The 22,988-nt window shown below is 37.8% G+C and overlaps 3 protein-coding genes across 7 annotated transcripts; all 3 read right to left on the bottom strand.

Annotated features, from left to right (window-relative positions):
* Positions 1-5,868: 5,868 nt before the first annotated feature.
* LOC116170195 lies at positions 5,869-9,071 on the bottom strand. Of its 4 annotated transcripts, none has more exons than XM_031486440.1 (7): positions 8,785-9,071; positions 7,965-8,679; positions 7,338-7,909; positions 7,187-7,278; positions 6,933-7,139; positions 6,170-6,860; positions 5,869-6,113 (listed from the first exon to the last, which is right to left on the bottom strand). In XM_031486440.1, exons 1-3 carry the CDS (start codon positions 8,856-8,858, stop codon positions 7,589-7,591), a joined length of 1,110 nt encoding a protein of 369 aa, XP_031342300.1. In that variant the 5' UTR covers positions 8,859-9,071; the 3' UTR covers positions 5,869-6,113; positions 6,170-6,860; positions 6,933-7,139; positions 7,187-7,278; positions 7,338-7,588. The 4 variants fall into 4 exon arrangements, with proteins under 4 accessions (XP_031342300.1, XP_031342306.1, XP_031342291.1 ...); XM_031486446.1 differs by having other exon boundaries at positions 6,933-7,127; XM_031486431.1 differs by having other exon boundaries at positions 6,933-7,278.
* Positions 9,072-10,476: 1,405 nt separating this feature from the next.
* On the bottom strand, positions 10,477-11,796 carry LOC116170222. Its single transcript, XM_031486458.1, has one exon. The coding sequence runs from the start codon at positions 11,602-11,604 to the stop codon at positions 10,504-10,506; it is 1,101 nt and encodes a 366-aa protein (XP_031342318.1). The 5' UTR covers positions 11,605-11,796; the 3' UTR covers positions 10,477-10,503.
* LOC116170229 lies at positions 10,478-14,077 on the bottom strand. Of its 2 annotated transcripts, XM_031486478.1 has the most exons (3): positions 13,677-14,077; positions 12,370-13,168; positions 10,478-10,561 (listed from the first exon to the last, which is right to left on the bottom strand). In XM_031486478.1, exons 1-2 carry the CDS (start codon positions 13,918-13,920, stop codon positions 12,375-12,377), a joined length of 1,038 nt encoding a protein of 345 aa, XP_031342338.1. In that variant the 5' UTR covers positions 13,921-14,077; the 3' UTR covers positions 10,478-10,561; positions 12,370-12,374. The 2 variants fall into 2 exon arrangements, with proteins under 2 accessions (XP_031342338.1, XP_031342331.1); XM_031486471.1 differs by lacking the exon at positions 10,478-10,561 and having other exon boundaries at positions 11,817-13,168.
* Between the last annotated feature and the right edge of the window lie 8,911 nt (positions 14,078-22,988).

Below are 22,988 nucleotides of genomic sequence, written 5' to 3'. Positions count from 1 at the left end.
GGACATCAGGGTCCGTGCCTCGGAGTGTAAGATATTTAGAGGGAGGGCATTTCCCCAAAAGATTAGAAAAGCAAGTTCGCTTTTAAATAATCTATCTAGAATATTATAAAAAATAAATTTTGGTTAGGCCATTAAATGTTATTGAAAGTGGGTATTATGTAAATGTTTAGGTTTTCATTTTCTGTGTTTCGTTAATTTGCGGTACAATCCAATCAAGTTTTCTATAGTAAAGCGTATCCATTTGCAAACCCCACAAGTACAAATTCTTCGGTACAAAAAGAGACGTGGTCGTCGTGAAGATATAGTTATTCATTTAGGAATTATTTGGCATATCGATTAAATTCAATCACCGATAATGGTATCAGAGCGGATGCCAAATATCAAATAAATGGAAGTGATATTTAAACATTATACCAAAGATGTTTAGAATCAACCAATATAATAATACCGTTAGTAAATAATTACATATTATAATTTGCAATAGAATCATTCGTTGTTACATAAAAAAATTCTTAATTTCTTCACGAACTTGCAATACCTGATTGATGGACCGGTTACCACTTTGTCGAACAACTGATTCTAATGAATGTTCTGAGTGGCATAGGAGCAGGACACATTATGACTTGTGTAAAAAAACACATTCCAGTGTAATTATTTCCGTTTTGCCGCTATACTCGATGGAGGAGGTCAAGTAGATACCATCTACACAGATATATCAAAAGCTTTTGATAGTTTGCCTCATGATGTTCTTATTAGAAAGCTTCGCCAGATGGGCTTTTCGGAATCCTTGCTGCAACTGTTTATTTCGTACTTGTGTGACAGATCTCAATTTGTATTGTACAATAACTATAAGTCTGAACGATTCGTACCTACATCGGCAGTGCCTCAGGGTTCCAATCTAGGTCCCTTACTGTTCCTTTTGTTTATGGACGATATCACACATTTCATATCCTGCAATATTCTACTCTTTGCTGACGATCTAAAGCTGTATTTAGCCGTTATCTCCGCGTCACAATGTTCTCGCCTCCAACAACAACTAAACATATTAGTGGAATGGTGCAGTGAAAATGGATTAGCATTGAATATACCCAAGTGCAGTGTGGTTTCATTTACTCGAAAACATAACAGTGTTACCTACCAGTATACCATTGACTCAATCCCAATTACTCGAAACAATAATATTAAGGATCTAGGGGTTCATTTTGACAGCACTTTACTTTCTCGAACCATATTAGACGAATATGTAGCTCCTCCACAAAAACGCCAGGTTTCATTTTACGTAACTGCAAGTCGTTCACGAATACAGACACTATTAAGAAATTGTTTTTCTCTCTTGTACGAACGAAACTTGAATACTGCTCTCTTATATGGTATCCGCTGTACGCTTATCAGACAGCTAACATTGAATCTGTGCAACGTAAACTACTAAAACACTTACCATTTAAAAGTGATGGAGTCTATCCTGCTAGAGGCACCAATCATGCAAATCTTTTAAGCCGTTTTAATTGTACCACGATCTTCCATTTTATCTCGTTCTCCAATTATGATCACAAGCAGAAACTTCAACACCATTTGCCAGATATGTGACATACACGCTGATGGCCTCAAATTTATTCTGGAATGAATGTGACACTATGTCCTCCTGTTTTGTTATTTTTGTAATTAAAATAATGAACCATCACGTCATGGTGGTCTAAACTTAATCTCTGCCATTTATTTATTTCGAAATAATAATAATAATAATATAATAACCTTAACAGCACCACAGGGTCACAAAATACTGCAATATCTCCACCAAAAACCCAAGCAACCACACAAATACAACCTCAAGAACAAAGAAACACCATAAATACAAGTAACGCAACTTGCACTACAAAGACAGGTCCACCCAATAAAGTTACACGTCCTAGCACAGTTAAAAAAACACAAAACTCCTTCTTCACAGAAACACACCACATTATCACAACCCACTCGTATTCAACCGAAATGCGAAAACCTTAACAGAACTACATGCTCACAACATAATGTAATATCTCCACCAAAAACCCAAGCAACCACACAAATACAACCTCAAGAACAAAGAAACAACATAAATACAAGTAAGGCAACATGTACCACAAAGACAGGTCCACTGAATAAAGTTACACGTCCTAGCACAGTTAAAAAACACAAAACTCCTTCTTCACATAAACATACCACGTTATCACAACCCACTCGTATACAACCCAAACGCAAAGCCAAAGAAACACTTACACAATAAACTCTATTTAATAAAAGTACAGGAATTATTATAATGATATTTTTGTTCTGTTTTCTTCTTTCCTGATAGCGTTGACTATTGTGGCCATTAATAGGGCTCCGTTAACTTAGCACCACCATTTCAAATTTTTGACTAAAGACAGATTGCGCTAGAATCTCTATAGCTAGCGCCACTTTGAGTTCAGCTAGCGCCATTATAGATTTTGCAGAAAAGCCCTTGATTTTCGGGGGGTGCTATGTTAACGCTAGCACCACCATTGCGTCCGATCATTTCCAAAAGCAAGCGCTGTATTCGTCAGACGTAGCGCCACTTTGAGTTCAGCTAGCGCCATTATAGATTTTACAAAAAAGCCTTTGACTTTCGGGGGGTGCTATGTTAACGTTAGCACCACCATTGCGTCCGATCATTTCCAAAAGCAAGCGCTGTGTTCGTCGGAGCTAGCGCCACAAATTTTAGAGCTAGCGCCACCCCCCAATAGTGCGCGGGGCATTTTTTCCTAGCACCACCATTTTGTTTTTTCGGGTAAAATTTTGACGTTTTGTGTTCTGCTGACCTAGCGCCAGCTAGCGCCACAAATTTTAGAGCTGCCATCACCCTCCAATAGTGTGGGGGGAGGGGGCACCACCATTTTGTCTTTTCGGGTAAAAATTTGATGTTTTCTGTTCTTGTAGACCTAGCGCTCAAGCTAACCTAGCGCAATTATAAATCCTATCGAGTTTATAATTTTGCGGTCTGTCCGTCTGTCCGTTACCACGATATCTTGATAACGATAACGAATTGACCGTTTACGATGAAATTCTGTAGATGGATTCTTTATCAAATTTGTAGATCGGAGTTCGTGAATTGGCAATGTAGACCAAAAAATAAAGTAGGCACTTTTGACATCTCTGTGAGTTATGAACCGAATTGTATGAAATTCAATATGTGTAGAGCTTTAGCCATATAAAACGCAATTCCAAAAGTTCAGCCTAATCGATCAACATTCACAGTGCTCTTTTCGCATCTCGACCATTTACAAACTAGATTGAAAACTTTCTTATTTATGGAAGCATTTAAAAGAAATTTGATACATAGCCACTTGGAATAAAAGCAAATTTAACGCCAGTTTCAAAATTTGGTTTTGTGCATGGATGTGTGGTGCCAATTTTCTTATTTATGGAAGCAATTAAATGAAATTTCATACATATACACTTTATATAAAAGCAAAACTAACACCAAGTTCAAAATTTGGTTTTGCACATGCTGTAGGCATACCCAGGAGCTCGTTTTCTATATTTATTTACACGTCGATGCGAAAAGGGCACTGTGAATGTTGATAGATTATTCTCAATTTTTGGAATTGCGTGTTATATAGCTTAAGCTATACGAATATTGAATTTTATGCCATTCGTTTCAAAACTCACGCAGATGTCAAAAGGGCCTTACTTATTTTTTGGGATACATTACCAATTCACGAACTTCGATCTACAAATTTGATAAAGGATCCAACTACAACATTTCATCGTAATCGGTCCATTTGTTATCGAACTATTGTGCTAACCGGCAGACACCGCATCTGGGATGGTCAAACTCTTTACCTTTTTTAAACCCGAATGTGCAAATGTGTCCCTCTTAAGGTCGGAAATAATAATCAAATTATTTCAATTTGAAATCCTTTACTTTTTGGATTGATCGTTCTGTTTAAAGTAAAAAGTTCCAATAAAAATACTAAAATTTGTATATAAAGTAGCAAGATTGTAACCCTTCATTTCGAAGTAAACTGACGGTGAGGTATGCAGGTATAAACTTACTTAAATCCTTTATGAATGCGCAAAAGTTGTAAATTATTTGTCACATCAAGGGTTTACAGGCGCGTCAATTGTGTGAATGTTGCTAAATCTGTATTGTTAAAAAAACACCTTTAGATAGTAGTCAACGTGACGTACATAGGTATATATAATTTTAAGATTAAACGAACTTACCTTAAGTGAAGTTCAATCTAAATTTTATGAAGCATCTCGTCCGAATAGATCATATAGTGTAGTGTAGTTGTTTCAGTGTTCGCGCCACGAAATTTAAAGCCAATGTAAAAACTTACGCTCCCTCTACTTTCCCCTCTTGTCGCGCTTGCAACGGGCTTCATTTTTTACAGCCATTCTGCTTCTTTGTTGCAACTCCAAAAAATAGGGCTGGGAAGGGAGGGCTATGATCTATTCGGACGAGATGCTTCATAAAATTTAGATTGAACTTCACTTAAGGGGGTTCTAAATACAAAGTCGGCAACACATCATACACCCATAAGAGCAATGTTAACTTATTTCCCAAAAAAAAAATTTATTTGAAATGTTGAAGAAACGGACAAAACGTCTTTTTGGTGTATACATGTGTCTGAATGTTACAATAGAACGTTTTTTTAAAAACGAAGCATGTGTTAATAGATATGATTTTTTGTGTGGCGATTTCGAATTTTCAATATAATCAATCACAGATATCATTATTATTAAATAATCTTCTATTATAACACAGTACGTGCAGTGTATAAAAGTTTAAACCACCGCGCACGTTGTAGAATTATAAACTAGTGCCAAAATATTGGGAAAAACGGAAGAAATCGATGGAAATGTTTCATGTCAATAAGGTTGAAAATCCACTGCAACACAATATAGGTATCTCTTTTCTTTCTAATGATCCGCGGCAGGTATAAATTGCCCGAGGACTTGGTGTAATTAGTGGATAATTTAAACCACTAACAAAATAAATTTACCTTGTATATACCCGAGGCTATTTGTACTACATTTATGCAGAACCTTTGAATGTCTGCGGGGAAGCGGAATGGACCGGAACGAATGTTATTCCGGGTTCCGGTTGGTAAAAAATATTACATATAGTTTCGTGTCGTTGAAAAATTTTGTACGCCGTTCCCGTTCATGAAGCGACCGTGTGGTCAGATCCTCCCCCCGAAAAAAAAATTGCACATAATCCTACATAATGGAAATTATTCCCTAACTTCCAATCGAATCGAAATGTAACAAATCGAATCGGAATGTTTAGTCAAATCGGAATTGTTTGCCTAATAATTCCGATTTTACTAAACATTCCGATTCGATTTGTTACATTTCGATTCCTTTAGAGTTAGGGAATAACCCTCATTGTTGGTTTATTTTTTCTTAGTGTGGTAAATATCACATCTGGAAAGGATTATACGTTCTCCAGATCGTACCAGCACACGGAACCCAGCAGAATTCGCTTTGTCTCTACACAAAGGGAAACAATAGATTCCACAAAGCGGAACTCTGTAACTGATTTTTTAATGTTTTGGAGCTTTCTCTTTAACCTTTGAAAGGCAGTAAATAATGTTTATTCTTCCAAAATTTTAAATTTGGAATATTTTTCCTCCAAAGCGTAACCATTATGTTTACTATGCCCCCCCCCCCCTTCCTAAACCTCCTGGGGATGGGCTGATGCTCGCGTTCCGGTTCTCGAAAATTTCCATTCCGAGCACTCCAGGGAATCGTTATTCGCGGTACCCCATTATTGTCATCGCCAATGCAATTTTATAAATATGGGACAAGTGACGCAATTATTTTATTGAAAACATACGGTTTGGTGTTTCACCATTGTAAAACATGTCACTAATGGTACTTTTATTTGAAAGATAAATTTTAATACAATTTTACATATAAACTTAAATATTAGGTAAATAAAAAACGAACAAGCAGGTTTGCATTTCCGAAAAAGTATTTAATTTACCATGTGTACCGTCCTAATGTCCATATTACGACATCGCCTTGAATCCACTAATTCTGGCAATAATGACTGCATGTAAAATTCTTGCAGCTTTTTTTCCATATGTTGTGTCCAAAAGATGTCATCCCTATAAGAATGTAAGTGCATGAGTATTTCGCTAGACATATTTTGTAGGTAACATACCTTCTTATTTCCTCAACATGGATTCCCGCTGTTGTATAAACTATAAAATAACAGTTGCTTCTCTTGGTGATGTGCATAATGCCTTGGAGTTGATAGTAATAATTATGACTCCTTTTTAGCATAATTCTATTGTTTTCCTCATCTAAAACACAATAGTCAATTAATTTTAACATACATGCCTCAACAGGATCGTGGTCGCCACTTTTCAAGGAACTCTTAATTTCAACTATACTGTCTTCCCCAACTAAACCGTCAGGAGAACAAGCCAAATACGGTTTTTCTTCATCGACGATGAGACCGCATCTGGTTACCTTTACTTGATATAGGCGTTCAAAGTGCTCAATGGCATTTACTTCGCTCTCCAATCCAAATTGTGTGTATTTGTTTCCTCTAAAAGAACTATACAGTAAGTGTGTTACAGTTTTAGCTGTGGAAGTTGTCTTGCGTAATTTGCAAACTTTCCCAAAATTAGAAGCTGTTATTCTTTTTTTACGTTCAATAATCCATAAATCGCTTTTTGATTGGTTTATTGTATCACGCTCAACATCTCTTCTGTTTAAGTTCTTCAAATCTTTTAGAAATTGGGCTGATTTTAGTTCATATTCTTCCAAGGATAGGTCAGGGATTGCAATTTCGTCCACCATACCGTAATGTTGATCAGCGGTCTGAAACGCTCTTTTCTTGATATGATCTAAAACAAAAAGAAATAATTACAAATAAAAGACGCGGAAAGGGGGCGAGTGATTGTGATAAACATACTTACGTTTTCTAGATCTGTTGTTGTACCGATGTAGTTGGGCGTCTAGGAAGATTTGTGTGTAATGTCCTGGTGGTCTTCCACATAGCTGCTTATGTAAAACGCCTAATAAATTACGTTGTTTGCAATTGTAGGATATGGCCGCCAGTTCACACCTTAATTGGTAGGAATTTTTGAGTGAAAAGTTTATTCTTTTACCTCCTACAAGTTTAGCTATGATGGAATTATAAGTTTCCGCAGGATTATTGTCTGTATCATACAGTAAACTAGAGGCGTGATCCGCAAGTCGTTGTATAATGGTATTAATTCCACCTAGGATCCCGTTTTGGGTATATATATCAACTAAATCATCCTAAAAATAAGAAAACACCTTTAGTATGGAATTAATAAATAGCAAATCAGAAACATTACCTTATTCTCATCTGAACCTTTGCAAAAGTAATCTTTGCAATGTACATGGCGGCCAAAGATATGGTAGGGACTATTCAATATATCCTTCTTTAAATTGTCAATCTTGTCATCAAGTGCATTATTTTCGGATTTCCTGTATGCGATAGCCCTTATAACTGCATTGCGGAAGCGACCTAGCATTGATGGATTTGACACATACTCTCTGTGAGGTTTTGAGTATTTGGTGTCTTTACTCAAATCGCTGAGTTTATTTATGAAGTTTCGAAGTAAATGATTGCGACATTCAATTTTTTTATGTAAAACGATGGACCGTATGGTGCGATTTCAACTAAATGTTTGTAAACGCTACTGTCGCCATCCCCAATTAGTTTTCCATATATAAGATTGTGGCGCGTTATGGAATTTTTAAAACCTTCACCTACAATGGCTGATTCCATGGCTGTAGACGTCTTAGACCAGTTTCGAAAACAATCATGGTCTTCTTCTTTACGCCCTCTAGCACATAAGAAGCAGTACTTATTTTTGACACCCATATGCAAAATTTTCTTTGTTTTGGCTCCAATGATAGATGCCTATAACAATGATTGGGTTATGCTTTGAATAGATAACGTATTCTTATAAACTTACCACTCCTGAAAGGGCAGAATAATTTTTACGATAAGATCGCTTTGCCCATGCACCGTCAGCTATAACGCCAATGACTGGTATACCATCTTTCATTTCATCGGCAAGCTCAGCTTCTTCTTTTGCAGCGACAGTCATCAATTGTTGATTTAATGCATGTACAGAAGGGTATATGGCATTGTGATTTTTTAAATAGGTCACGTTTGACATTTGCGGTATATCCATGGCTGCAAGCAGCTCTGCTAATTGACTGTATCCAATTCCAATAGATAAGGACCCAATAATACCAGCTTGATTTGTGGAATGAAATGTTGCACTACCACCGCAACTTCTTACGGAATCTATTTTCCCACACACTTTACATTTAAACGTAAATATGCTTTCTAAGCCTTCAATTTTTTCCGATTGGATGTCCATGTCGAAGAAAGAGCAACCAAAGCCATCATGTCGTAGAGCTCTAAGAGATGCCAAAAAATGACCAATCTCTACAATTCGGCGACCAGATAAAAATAAGGTATCTTTTTGCTCGCAATGAGGTTCTGTTTCTAGATCACTTTCATAAAATGACATTTCCGAACCGTGTTCGTCTTCATCATTGGTTCCACTGCCTGCTTCATGATTGACGTCTGATAAATGTTCTTCACATTGAACCATGCAATTAGGTTTGTCATCTTCTTCTATACTACTAACAACATTCATTGCCATTTTGGTTAACTTCCTGAAACAACACAAACCGTATAAGTATAGGTATACGTAGCATGTAAGATAAAATTAGAACATGTTCAATTATTTAAAAAAACTAACATAAAAAATTTGTACTTACGCTTCTCGGGCTTTCTGCAATATCACCTTCCTGCTCCGTTTCTTGGTGGTGAAACTTTTTCTTGCTTTAGGCATTTTACCACAATACACACTTTAGTACGTTTGATATAACGCAAAAGTAAGTAAACAATATTTGAAAATCGCTAGGGAAGTTCTTTTATATGAAGTAGAGACGTAATTATATCATTATTATGCAATTAGTTTTTGAGATGCTCATTATTTTGTGTACAATATATCTATTTTTGATAATGTTTTTCAATATCGTAATGAGTAATTATAGGTGATTACAGGTGAAATCATAAGTTACATTATCGATAATAAATTATTTTATGTTTCCTATGTAATGACATTATTTACACAATTATTGCAAAATCTCCTAGAATTTGAAAATAAACATAATTACAACAAATGCAGGTATAGCGTTAAATATTTATAGAATTTTCCTGAATTGACAGTGATTATGTAAATTAGGTAAATATAATAAACCCTCATTAACTCAACAATGAGAAGGAACCTGTGACCTTCTTGCTGCAATTGGTAATGTGTGTTGCATAGCCTTAAATACAGTAAGGCGCAATCTTAAATTTTTGCAAGTGTTTAGAGGCGCCTTAAGGTAAGTTCGTTTAATCTTAAAATTTTATTTCGCATCTCGTCCTCTAGATCATATAGTGTAGATGTTTAAAGCAGTTGCAACCAAACGAGCAGAAACCAAGAAAGGATTTTATTCCTTACAATGACAACGATCTAAAGTTATACAACTAAATCTAAGGTTACAATAATCCTAAAATGGCATTTGCCACCGACTGCTCTTCTAACACTGGTCGATTATAAAACTGAGCAAATACCCGTGATGAAGCAGACCAACCTGCTGTATTTCTAATAACGTCTAGACTGACGCCCTTTCTTGCAGCCATGGAGGTAGCAGCGTGTCTAGTACTATGTGCAGTAAAAATCTTGGTGTCGATACCACATTCAGCCAGAGTACTCTTAATCCAACGACTGATTGACTGAGTCGATGCGGTCTTGTGCGGTTTTCTAAATGTAATGAACAAGTTTGAAATCATCGGCGTTCTTAAGGTTTCTGTTCTCCCCAAGTAGTGTTGTAAAGTACTTGCCACACATAAAGCCGGCTTTTCATGAAAGAAAGGAATTTCCAGTATTGGTTGGAAGCTTTTAGGTCCTGAGGTTTTTATTCTATCTGGAATCCTTATCTGAATTTTGTCCTCGTTCAAAATAATATTTTTAACTCTGATCAGAGACAACGTCTGCACTCGATGTGCGGTTATTAGTATTAGTAACGTAACAAGCTTACGTGTTAGTTGTTCCAAACTTAAGTCCTGGTTAGGGTAGTATGTTGATAAATGGCTTAAAACTATGGTAGGATCCCAAGTATGTTTGTATTTGGGAGAGGATGGTCTTAACTTAAAGACCCCTCTAAAAAACCGTTTAATTCTAGCGTCAGACCCTACTTCTGGTGAAAGTATTAACGAGAGGGCTGACCGAACGGTATTAAGATTACTGTAACTAAATCCTCTATTAAACAAATCGCTTAAAAAACTTAAAATGTTGTTAAAGTTGAGAATAAAGGGATCGAATTTGTTTCCTACACAGAAATCCCACCATAATTTTAAGCCATGGTTATATTGACTTATTGAGGATTTGGTCAGCGAGGCGAGGGATACTTCCACGGCCATCTCTGGAATTCCCTTGTTTTCTAAGGCTAGCCTGATAACAGTCCTGCTACCAGGGTAAGGGTTACGTGCAGCGGATGTGGCGTCCTATCAGCAGATAACAACAAGTTAGGATTAGGTTTGAAATAAATAGGTGGTTTAATTAATAATGCATTAAATAATGGCCACCAAGGTTGTGTAGGCCAAAAGGGAACAACCAAAACCCCTTCCGCGTTATCGGACTTAATTTTCTGAAGTACTCTGAGAATTAACGCGAAAGGAGGGAAAGCATAAAAATTTTTATCAACCCAATTTACAGTGAAGGCATCCACTGCTTCTGCTCCTGGGTCCCTAAGCCAGGAAAAATATCGTTCACACTTATTATTGGTTCTAGAAGCGAAAAAATCTATGTCTGGATGTCTTAAATCGGTACAGATTTTCCGGAAGGCAAGATCACATAACTCGTATTCAGATTCAGAAACCTTACGCCTCGATTCGCGATCTGCTTCAACATTATCGGAAGATTGAATATACGAAGCAAAAATCCATAATTCGCGTTTCTCACACCACTGCCAAATATCTCGAGTCAACGTATTTAAATGTGGATACTGGACACCCCCCATTCTGTTTATATAAGATATAGCAGTGGTATTGTCTATTCTGAGTAAAATATTGGTTTGTTTAAAATTAGCTGCAAAGCACCTCAAACCAAAAAAGGCTGCCTGCAACTCCAAAAAATTGATATGATTTTTGCTTTCCATTCGTGTCCAGAATCCATGAGACCTTTTACCTGAACAAGCTACTCCCCAGCCCGAAAGAGATGCATCACTAAAAATCTCCATTGTGTAATTTATGGGTCTAATACATCTGCTTTCCTGAATGTGAGACTTCCACCAAAGAAAATCGTGCCGCAGTGTGGAGGGAATTGTCATAGTACTGTTGTACTCCCCCCCTGACTTTTTAAGAGCTAAGAATTTTTGCCTTTCAAAATTCTTAGTGTACAGCATCGCATAACGAACCGCAGGCGTTGCTGCAATAATCCTACCAATGAATTTTGCGAAGGTTCTAATTTTGCAACTAAGTTTAGTCTCTAAAGTGTGGATATCTTGCAGAATACGTTTTTGCTTCTCAACTGGAAGACTAACTGTCATCGAGCGAGAATTAAAAACAAGGCCTAGGTACTGTATACTCTGACTGGGTGTAAATCGGCTCTTTTTCTCGTTTATAATGAACCCTAGTTCTTCCAGTAGAGATCTTGTAGTGGCAACATTAGATAAACAATCGCGAAACGAGTCTCCAAGAAGTAAGAAATCATCTAGATAAACATTAGACCCAAAATTTTGTAGTCTATGTTTGGCAAAAACTGGTTTCAATATTTTTGTAAACACTAAAGGAGCAGTGCAAAGCCCAAAAGGAAGACAATTAAATTGAAAAAGCTCTTCCTCAAAGTAAAATCTTAGAAACTTCCTATCCTTAACTCTAATTGGGACTAAGTGATATGCATCCTTTAAGTCCAGAGATGCGAAAAAACAATTCTCCGTAACTAACTTAGTAACTGATCTATAGTCTTCTAATTTAAAATGTTGAGTTTCTATGTACTGGTTAAGCTCTTTTAAGTTAAGGATTAGTCTGTGTGAACCATCAGGCTTGGGCACTAAAAAAATGTTCGACACAAATTGGCCCCTTGAAGGGCGACATTTTGAAATTACTCCATTACATAACAAACTAGTTAAATGAATTTTAACTACTGATAATTCAGTTTTCGACCATCGCATCTGCTTTGGCCGATAAGTTTGTATCGGTTGTTTACTAAAAGGTATAGTATAGCCCTCAATCCAAGAAAGAATAACCGGATCTCGGGTTATTCCACGCCAAGCATTTACAAAAAAACTTAATCTTCCGGCTGACCTGTTTACCTTCACTAACGACGATTCTGGTGTTGGGACTGATTTTGATAATATTTTCTGGGTAACTGTTGGTAGCGGTCTCTCAGTTGTGGTATGTAGTTTTTCGGTCTGCCCCGACTGGATGTGTTCAGCGTCCGAGGCAGACCCCTCGCATTTCCCTGCCTTTTAGGGAAGTTTTTAATTATAGGTTTTGGCTTCGTAGGTTTGAATTCAGTTGATGAACGTTCAAGGGTCTTCGCAGCCTTCATACGCTCTGTAAGATCATTTCCGAAAAGCCATTCACCTATAGGAGCTGCAGCAATAGTCTCCCGGCATTGCTTATTTAGGCCTGATGCCACTAAAAATCTTCTAGCCTCGGATTCTTGGTGATGAGCATCGGAGAGAAGGCGACTCGCATCGCTCAGGTACTCAATAAGGGTCAGCCCTAGATCGCTCCCCTCCTGAGTTAACAAAATCGTCAAACTCCTGCCGATTGCTGCGAGAGCTGCTGCAAGTCGTCCCTGAGTTTCGGCTAATCGTTTGTCCCTTTGCTTGTGTTGTTCTGTCATGGCGGTTTCGATTTCAGGGTTTAATTTAGGTACCCCAATGACCTTGCAGTTTTCTGCTGGGGGATATTTGGATATTAAATCGTTGGCCACTTGTGGATCCAACCCCGATTTCAAGATATTCTCCCAGCGAGAGACTAACTCGACATGCAGTTCATTGTGTAAGGTAACTGCCGGTTCTGTGGATTGGCCCAACAAAGTTAGGAATTCTGACGGAATCGAAAAGGGAGGCACGTTTTCTTTTTCCCCGTCTGCGCTTGCTTCTAAATCCAGAAAACAAAACCCAAATTACAAGGAGAAGCAGACAATTACCAAATTTGTAGCTAAAAAATAATAAACTAAAGCCCAAAGGCCTTCTTTCAACCTCTTCCAACTCCTTGAAAAAAGGAAGGTACCACTGTACCTTTAAAAGACAAAAAAACGTCTATCAAATCTACCTTTTAAATCTCGTTAAAAGTGTAGAGGCAGGTATGTCAAAGACTCGTTTGAACACCTGCTAAATTAGTGGTAAAACCAAATTTGTTAAAGAAGCTAAAGCCTTACGGCCTTCAAAAGGATTTCTTTCAACTTGTTGAAAGATTCTGTCAAGCTACCTTCTTTTAAAACTCGTTAAAAGTGTAGCGGCAGGTATGTCAAAGACTCGTTTGAATACCTGTTACGTTACTGGGAAGGCCAAATTTTCTAAGGAAAACTACTTTCCAACATGGAAGAAGTACAACAAAAACTCGTTTGCGTACTTTGATAAGGCAGGGAACATAAAACAAGGCTTACCACTTTCGTAAAAGAGAGATGTTAAATCTCGATTATCAAAACTTGTTTCCGAAGGACCGGCACGCGGTGTTGATGCTGATTGCTCTGAATCAGCACTGGTATCTACCTCCGTATCGCTGTCACGACCTTGCTTCGACCGCAATTCGCATAAAATATTATACGCGATATCCTGTAATCGATCATCTTTCCTCCTTCTTTTATTTCGCTTACGAATTAGCTTTTTAGCTTTCCGTTTATGACCCATCTAATAAGGTAAAAAACGTTGAGTGGTAAAAACAAAACAACGCGTGGCGTACACTCTCGCACGAAAACAACTAATGAAGCCCGTTGCAAGCGCGACAAGAGGGGAAAGTAGAGGGAGCGTAAGTTTTTACATTGGCTTTAAATTTCGTGGCGCGAACACTGAAACAACTACACTACACTATATGATCTAGAGGACGAGATGCGAAATAAAATTTATCGAGAGCAAATACACGAGAGCTTGATTTTTAATCGCATAATTTTATTTTTACACGAAAGTTTTGTTGCAACGGAAAAAACTAGAAACCAAAAGTGTGATAAAATCGCGACAGTTTTAGCTGGAGCGATTTTATTAATATTATGCTTTTGATCGAGAGTTTTTTCCAGAAGACAACAAAATTTGAGTGAATTAAAAATAAAATTATCCTGACCAAGGTCGAGTGTATTTTAGGGAGATTAATAAAATACAGTAAATTTTACAACCACTACATATTTTACGTATTCCTACACGCATTTTTATCGCTGTAAAAAGCTACCTAGCGTTTAATCAGATAAAAAATCATCTGATTGGTTAGAATTTGAAACAATCACCTAGCTGATTGGTCGTATATTAATGGAGTGTATTAATCATATAAAATACATATGCCTTATTTGCACTATAAAAATTAGTTAGCTACGGAAAGTATATAAAAAAGTAAAAAAGTATATAAGAACTGCTTCTTTTTTTTTAGCAGAATTAACAAATATGCTGATTGATTTAACTACTTTATATAGGTTATGAGTAGGTACGTTCGTTGAAATTTTCAAATTTTGCACTGCGCTGTGTACTAAACGATTTAGCTAGCAATACTGTGGTAGTGAAATTAATACTGTGACTTACAAAAAGAATTGTTTAGTGAGTAGAGCACAAAACAGAAAAATTTCACAAGAAACAGTACCTAATATGGAAATTTTAAAATTAAAAATTCAGAATATAGTACGGTGCAATTAGTCGACAAAACGGCTTAACCTAAACATCAAAAGTAAAAGTTTCCCATTAACTGCAAATTGTTCTATACAGTCCACATATTGTTTGGTAAAAAGTTACACCAGTTGTTAAATTAGTAGTTTTTGGTGTTTTTCTTAAATATTTAGAAAACTATGGGGTTTGGCGAGAAAAGTACCATATCCAAAATAATCTACATTAAATTGTGAATAAAAGTGGTCTTGTGTAAATGAAATCATGTTTGAAGTAAAGAACACTGAAGATCTGGCTTGTTTTCGTTACCATTGTTACTTGCAAGCTATTTCAAAGCATCCTATACATTCACTGTTCAAGTTGGCTGCGCTTCTCCCCACTTCAGCAGCTACCAGGTAGAACATTCATTTAGAACTTACCATCAGGTGCAGCGGTGGCTGCATGAGAAGAAGAACCCGATGAAGTGGGAATGCAAGATTGTCGAACACCTGAGAGCAATAACAACGCATCCTGCAACTCCCCAGGAATTACTGTCCCTCATAGTGGAAGTCTCTTGAAAAAATGGCCCCCCTTGAGAAGGTGGTAAGGTTATCGTTCCTTCAAGGACTTATCAGTAACATACCACCGGTCACTAAAGCTCAATTTGTTTTAACCGGTTTTAACAAAAAAAATAGTTTCCTTAGTGATAATCTCATATTCTTTCCAAAAGAATCTAAAAAAAAGATGAAAAATTTCTACTGTTACACCCTCCGTAACTCTGGAATGGTTCAATTTAGCAAGATTATATATGAGGCCATTTTTGTTCGCAATTTACTGTAGATTATTTATTTTATTTCGCGCTAAATAGTATAGTTTTTTAAATATTTAAGAAAAACTTTTCACAACTACTAATTTTCCAACATTTACTTTTATTCCAAGTGGTTATGTTTCAAATTTCATTTGAATGCCTCCATAAATAAGAAAGTTGGCACTGCGCATGTGCGACGAACTTCCCCCTTCGCTCGTGCACAACCGGTACCTTAAAAGATGAAAGCACAATATTATTTCAAGTTCCTTTAATGGATGACTAATTATATAATTGTACAATTCAATTCACAAAGTAAACGGTCGGTCGGTCTCTCGGGCGTCACCAAGACTTCACTCAGCACCCCCGAAGTCTTGGGAAAAGGGGCGGTGCGGTCTTCGCGGACGGGGTGGAAAGCCTCCGGGTATCCTCTAGTGGAGAACGGAATAACCAGGGATCGGTCAGGGTTCACCACAAAATGGCGGCGGTCACTTCCGGATTATCTAAAACAAAATATGGCCAACGGCCCGGACGGTAAATTTCCTAAAGGGAATAAAACAATAAATCAATTGGGAAATAAAAGCGGAAAAGCAAGGAGAACAGAATATAATGAAGTTTAGCGGAACGGTGGCAAAAGGTTACGGTTGTGCAAAAAAGCGAAACTCAAAACGGTAGTGAAAAGGAAAGGACAACGGCTTGACTTACGGTCGCTCAAACGGTAAAACAAAAGGGTTTCGGTGGATTCGGAATGATACGGTTTCGCAAATTAAAGAAATCAAAAGGCGTACTTACAACTCGAAAGTACGAAGCAGAAAAGATACCTCCCAAATTGAGCGTTTTCCTTTTAAAGGAAACCTATTTTGGTAGAAGTGGAACATGGAATTCCCAAAGCCTCGCTGCATTCGCACCGAGCGGTGTAGAAAATAATTCGGTTTTTAATTAATTGCGGCTCCTGTGGTTATCTTAAAAATCTGGGACAACTTGCAAACAATTAGAAAAATTACAGCGCCTCTGTGGACACCTCTCTCGACTGTTTCTGACACGGTTTACTACTGCCCATTAACATGGCATTAATTAACAGCGCTTACCTAATTAAGCGTAATCAAACCTAACTACTCATAAATCCAATCTGCAACTAGCTCCCTTGGACTTTTCTTCTCAAACGGCGCTATCGCTTTAACACTCTTATCGCAGCATGCAGGCATACGGACGGGACTGCAAAACTTGTAAACAACTCGATTTGAACTCGTTTTATCCTTGATTTTACTTATTATGGGAATCTAAAACATCTTATAAATAATTAACGGCGCTGAAATCAAAGAATATTAATTGCGCCTCATCTTCGCCAGGACAACATCCTTCGGTGGTTACAAAAATAACGCGGTCTTCTTGCGTAACGAAGCCCAAACCAATCGTTACATACAGGGTGGTCTTTGTAAACTGCAAACTAAATGGAGAAATTCCAGGTGCTTCGTTACACATGCACAAAACCAAATTTTGAAACTAGTGATATATTTGCTTTTATTCAAAGTGGCTATGTGTCAAATTTCATTTAAATCCCTCCATAAATAAAAAAGTTTGCAATTCGGTTTATAAATGGTCGAAATGCGAAAAGAGCATTGTGAATATTGATCGATTAGGCTCAATTTTTGGAATTGCGTTTTATATGGCTAAAGCTATACGCATATTGAATTTCATGCAATTCGGTTCATAACTCACGGAGATGTCAAAAGGGCCTTCCTTATTTTTGGGTCACATTGCCAGTTCACGAACTCCGATTTACAAATTTGATAAAGAATCTCGTAAAGAATCCACCTACAAAATTTTATCGTAATCGGAGCATACGTTATCGAGATATCGTGCTAACGGACGGACAGACGGACAGACACCGTAAAATTATAAACTCGCTAGGAGCTCGTTAATAAGTGATAATTTTCTTCCATGGGGATCGTGGTCCCCATTACACTGACTGGCCGCGTTACCTGCACGTTGTATCTGTATGGCAATACTTAAATTTGTCGTAAGTAAGTGGTAGCTCGGGGTTCCCCAGTAGGTAATATTGGTAATGCGTTTTCCCAGGTATTCCACAAAATTTTCGAGCTTCTCTACACCAAGGTCCCAATGTCTCTACTGCGAAAGGTATAAAAATATGGTTCTGTTCTATAATAATTGAACTGTATTTCCTTATTTTAATACTTGCCGCAGATTCAGCTACCACACCACTCGTTTTACTAGAAAATTAATCCAAAATATTTCAGTGGTGCCAAGTCATAAAGCTAGGAAAAACTGTCCCAGACTACTTGGGTGTGGCGCCTACTCTTAAGATTTTGATTCTATCTGGGAGATGTCAGCAAAACACAAAATAGCAAAATTGAACACGAAAAAACAAACCGGTGGTATTATAAAAAAAAGGACCCTCACAATGTTGGGGATTGGGCGCCAGCTCTGCGCTACGTTTAAAGAACACAGCGCAGCGCTTGCTTTTGGTAGTCATCGAACACAATATGGTGGTGTTAGAGGCTAATAAACCACCCCCAAAAGTTAAAGGCTTTTTGCAAAATTTATAATTGCGCTAGGTTAACTTGAGCGCTAGGTCTACAGAACAGAAAACATCAAATTTTTACCCGAAAAGACAAAATGGTGGTGCCTCCTCCACCCACACTATTGGAGGGTGATGACAGCTCTAAAATTTGTGGCGCTAGGTCAGCAAAACACAAAACGTCAAAATTTTACCCGAAAAAACAAAATGGTGGTGCTAGGAAAAATTGCCCCCTGCACTATTGGGGGGTGGCGCTAGCTCTAAAATTTGTGGCGCTAGCTGGCGCTAGGTCTGACGAATACAGCGCTTGCTTTGGGAAGTGATCGGACGCAATGGTGGTGCTAGCGTTAATATAGCACCCCCCGAAAGTCAAGGGCTTTTTTGCAAAATCTATAATGGCGCTAGCTGAACTCAAAGTGGCGCTAGCTGGCGCTAGGTGAGCAGAACACAAAACGTCAAAATTTTACATGAAAAGACAAAATGGTGGTGCTAGGAAAAATTGCTCCCCTCACTATTGGGGGGTGGCGCTAGCTCTAAAATTTGTGGCGCTAGCTGGCGCTAGGTCTGACGAACACAGCGCTTGCTTTTGGAAATGATCGGACGCAATGGTGGTGCTGGCGTTAACATAGCACCCCCCGAAAATCAAGGGCTTTTCTGCAAAATCTATAATGGCGCTAGCTGAACTCAAAGTGGCGCTAGCTGAACTCACAGTGGCGCTAGCTATAGAGATTCTAGCGCAATCTGTCTTTAGTCAAAAATTTGAAATGGTGGTGCTAAGTTAACGGAGCCCATTAATAGCTATGTTGGTAAGTATGAATTACATACTATCCCTAGATTTCCAATAACCCTACATAACTTCACCAGACACAGACACTAATCGTTACTTGATTTTAATCCGTGCGATTAGTTAACCAGGCTAGACCTGAGTTCTCACAAGATACACCTACCATAATAATAATAATAAAAAAACTCGACATAGCTGTCCGAATGGAACTCGACCACGGTACGCCTTTCATAATAGACGTCCAACCTGACCTTCGCTACCCCCTTCAATACATGCTGTATCCCGTTTCCGAATCCTATCCAGACTTAACTGCACGTTCACACCCATATACGAGTACATTCACACTCGTCGCGTATCAGCAGATATTATTCAACGCTTATCTGTTACTCTGTGATTTACACTCCCGTGGAATTACCTCAATATACGCACAAGCATTCAAAAACGATGCAATGAAATCAGATTACCTCACCAAGCTCATGGAATGCCACGTCCCTGCCCCCCTAGAACAACTACTTGTTCAATTTGCCTCTACATTCGACCCACAACGTCCTCTAATGTTGTTTGTCCCCTCCTTTGCTGGCTTTGACTTTACTCTAGACTTTGGACGCATCGTACCCCCCAGCATGATGATCCTGGCCCACAACTTCCTCGCTAGTTTGAGATCAACCGTAGATCCTGAAGCGCTACTACGCTTATTCTACTCTATGACCATCCTGACCGTCGGACACACCACCTATATACGCCTACCCACTTCCTCGGCTCACACTTCGACTTAAATAGAAGAGTCGCGAGACACAAAAACTGGTTAAACAACCGGTTCGAGAAAGTTTTCAATCCCGTTGTCGGTCGCGCCCAACCCTTGCCCGAACCGACCTCGAGTTCCCCGAATACAACGCTGCTAACGACATTGACCCCTATGAATTGCTGCTCTGCTACCATCCAGAAAATATCAGCATCATGTTAGACATCCTTAGTGATGTTTCGTCGTTCATCAAAGAAGACTGCCCTGGCTCTCCTTGCCTCGGCTCAATCTTAGACAAAGCTTCAGGTATAACGATACTATACCACTTCATCTGGCCCACAACTCTACCCACATGGCATGCTTTGAAAGCTCCAAATCCATCTGTGACTTCTGACACCCAGTTAGTAAATGATACGAAATTCGCATCTCATGAACCTCAAGAACAAAGAAACACCATAAATAAAAGTAACGCAACATGCACTACAAAGACAGGTCCACTTAATAAAGTTACACGTCCTAGCACAGTTAAAAAACACAAAACTCCTTCTTCACAGAAACACACCACATTATCACAACCCACTCGTATTCAACCCAAACGCAAAGCCAAAGAAACACTTACACAATAAACTCTATTTAAGAAAATTACAGGAATTATTATAATGATATTTTTGTTTTGTTTTCTTCTTTCCTGATAGCGTCGACTATTGTGGCCATTAATAGCTATGTTGGTAAGTATGAATTACATACTATCCCTAGATTTCCAATAACCCTACATAACTTCACCAGACACAGACACTAATCGTTACTTGATTTTAATCCGTGAGATTAGTTAACCGGGCTAGACCTGAGTTCTCACAAGAAACACCGACCATAATAATAATAATGTTTATTGTGAAAAACACAAATGGTAGGAGTTCAGCCAAAGCTGTTCTTCCACTCCACCAGCAAGTACAGATACATTAAACTAACTTAATTTTAAGTGCAATATAAAAGAAAGAAGATAAACTATAATAACAGAAAGATAACTTACAAATAATGTTAAATAGATGTAAGTAAGTAAGTATGTTAAGTATAATATCGTTGAGTCAAAGTTATTCAATGGTACAATTCAATCATTTGCGGTTTCAGATTATTTTTAAAAAAATTCTTACTCTTAATGTCTCTCCCTTGAATATATTTATTTAACAAAGTGGGCGCTACTACTGAGTAGCTACATTCATATTTTGAAGTTCTATGGGCTGGAATATTGTACAAATGTTTGAACCTTGTATTCACGCTATGCAAATAAGATCGCAAAATCAACTGGCTGTATAAGTAACCTGAACTTTTATTTACAAGTAGATTATATAAAAACCTAACGTATTGTAAACAAAACGTTTCTTCCATTTTTAAGATTGAGTTTTTGTAATAATATGGCGTAACATGTGCACTATAGTTAATACTAAAAGAGTAACGTAAACAAGTGTTTTGTAACATTTGAATTTTGTTCCTATACACCTTTGTAAGAAAACTGTAATATACAATGCTGCAGTAATTGAAGTTACTCATAACTAGGCTTGTGGCTAAAGACCATTTCAATGACGACAACACCTTTTTTAAATTTATAAATATATTTGAACTTCGCAAAAGATACCTGCAACATTTTAGATACGTGTTTTTCAAAATTTAAATGTTTATCAAACCACACCCCCAGATTCTTCCCCACATCACTAAGCGGAACAGTTACGCCACCTACTTTTATTTGCTCACTTAAGTGCTCTAATGCGCGTTCACGTGAAGTTTTACCACCAATACACATAGCTATTGTTTTAGTCGGATTTAGAATCAAACCATTTGCCACAGACCACTCCGAAACAAGACGCAAATTGTTGTTTAAACTATGCACTGCTTGATTCACTCGAGACGGATTACACGATGTATACATTAGCGTATCGTCCGCATATAGATGAACAGTACAGGCGTCGGTAAGTGACAGCGGTAGATCAGAAGTAAAAATTATAAACAACAAAGGGCCAAGTATACTGCCTTGTGGTACTCCTTTTAGGATCTTAACTTCATTGGAGATCTCACCATAAAGTTTTACGCACTGCGTTCTGTTATCTAGATAACTACAGAACCATTTGATTGAGTTGGCAGAGAGTCCGTAGTATGCCAATTTGGCGAGAAGCAATTTATGGTTAATCACATCAAATGCTTTGCTGTAGTCCATTAGTACCAGTAGGGTGACGTCCTTTTGATCAATTGCTGTAGCAATGTCGTTAGTAATTTTGAGAAGTGCTGTGTTTGTACTGTGAAATGGCCGAAATCCTGATTGAACGTTGGGGATGATATATCGGTGGACATGTTGATGTAATTGTTCGTACACTACTCTTTCCAGAATTTTTGAAAGGGTCGGTAATATACTGATTGGACGCAGGTCGCTCATGGAAGTTGGGCTTGAAATTTTAGGAACAGGAATTATAATGGAGTTCTTCCATAGAGATGGTACTACTGAGTGACTGAGGGAAGTGTTAATAATGTGCGTTATATTGCTGATGCAATAGGGGGCAACAAGTTTTAAAAGCTTTAAGTTAATGTTGTCAATTCCTGTCGCATTTGACTTTAGTTTTTTAATTATTTTAGATACGTCGAGTTCACTAACTGCTTTTAAGTCAAATTTATCCATCACATCCCTTTTACAGTTGTTGTTGTAGAAATGCAAGAGGTTATCGTCAATGTTTGGTGGATTTATTGAATTAATGAAATATTGATTAAGGTCTGAAGGGCGACAAAGACCTGGCGGAATTTGAGGTTTATTAGGCCTATGGATTTGGAGGTTTTGAAGGGTTCTCCAAAGCTTTTGTGGGTTATTCGAATTTAGTTCTAAAACATACTTTACATCATTTTCCTTTTCTCTTCGTATAGCGGCCGTACACACGTTTCTTAAACTTTTGAAATAACGATAATCACTCACTGATTTGGGTTTTAATAGTATATTAAGATACAAGTGTATAATCAAGTCTTTAAAGCACGCGCAACGAGTTTAAGGGCACGACGCAAAGCGGAGTGCCTTTAACGTTGCAAGTGCTTTAAAGACCAATTATACACGTGTATCTTATAGTATTTTTTATTATACCTGCAGTATAATTTAAAAATAGGAAATACAATGAAGTCATATTGACGTTATACTCGAATACATGTCTAATTAAGTGGGCTGGGTGTTCGTAATTTCACGATTGCCATGGAAATGTCACTTGACGTTTGCTTATAAAAATCATCGTCTTTG

This window comes from Photinus pyralis, unplaced genomic scaffold (genome assembly GCF_008802855.1).
Source record: "Photinus pyralis isolate 1611_PpyrPB1 unplaced genomic scaffold, Ppyr1.3 Ppyr1.4_LG1, whole genome shotgun sequence".
NCBI lineage: Eukaryota > Metazoa > Arthropoda > Insecta > Coleoptera > Lampyridae > Photinus > Photinus pyralis.
The sequence above is the reverse complement of the archived record's forward strand: the minus strand, read 5'-3'. Positions and strand labels throughout refer to the sequence as shown.

What these genes read in the sequence shown, in the direction of transcription:
- LOC116170195 (XM_031486423.1), bottom strand. Translation starts at nt 7,517, where the DNA reads ATGCTAGGTCGCTTCCGCAATGCAGTTATAAGGGCTATCGCATACAGG. An exon ending in CAACAACAGATCTAGAAAAC is followed by an intron (nt 6,861 to 6,932) that starts GTAAGTATGTTT and finishes TTTTTGTTTTAG; the next exon opens with ATCATATCAAGAAAAGAGCG. An exon ending in CATGTTGAGGAAATAAGAAG is followed by an intron (nt 6,114 to 6,169) that starts GTATGTTACCTA and finishes ACATTCTTATAG; the next exon opens with GGATGACATCTTTTGGACAC.
- LOC116170229 (XM_031486478.1), bottom strand. Translation starts at nt 13,920, where the DNA reads ATGGGTCATAAACGGAAAGCTAAAAAGCTAATTCGTAAGCGAAATAAA. An exon ending in ATCTCTCTTTTACGAAAGTG is followed by an intron (nt 13,169 to 13,676) that starts GTAAGCCTTGTT and finishes TTCTGGATTTAG; the next exon opens with AAGCAAGCGCAGACGGGGAA.
- LOC116170222 (XM_031486458.1), bottom strand. Translation starts at nt 11,604, where the DNA reads ATGACAGTTAGTCTTCCAGTTGAGAAGCAAAAACGTATTCTGCAAGAT.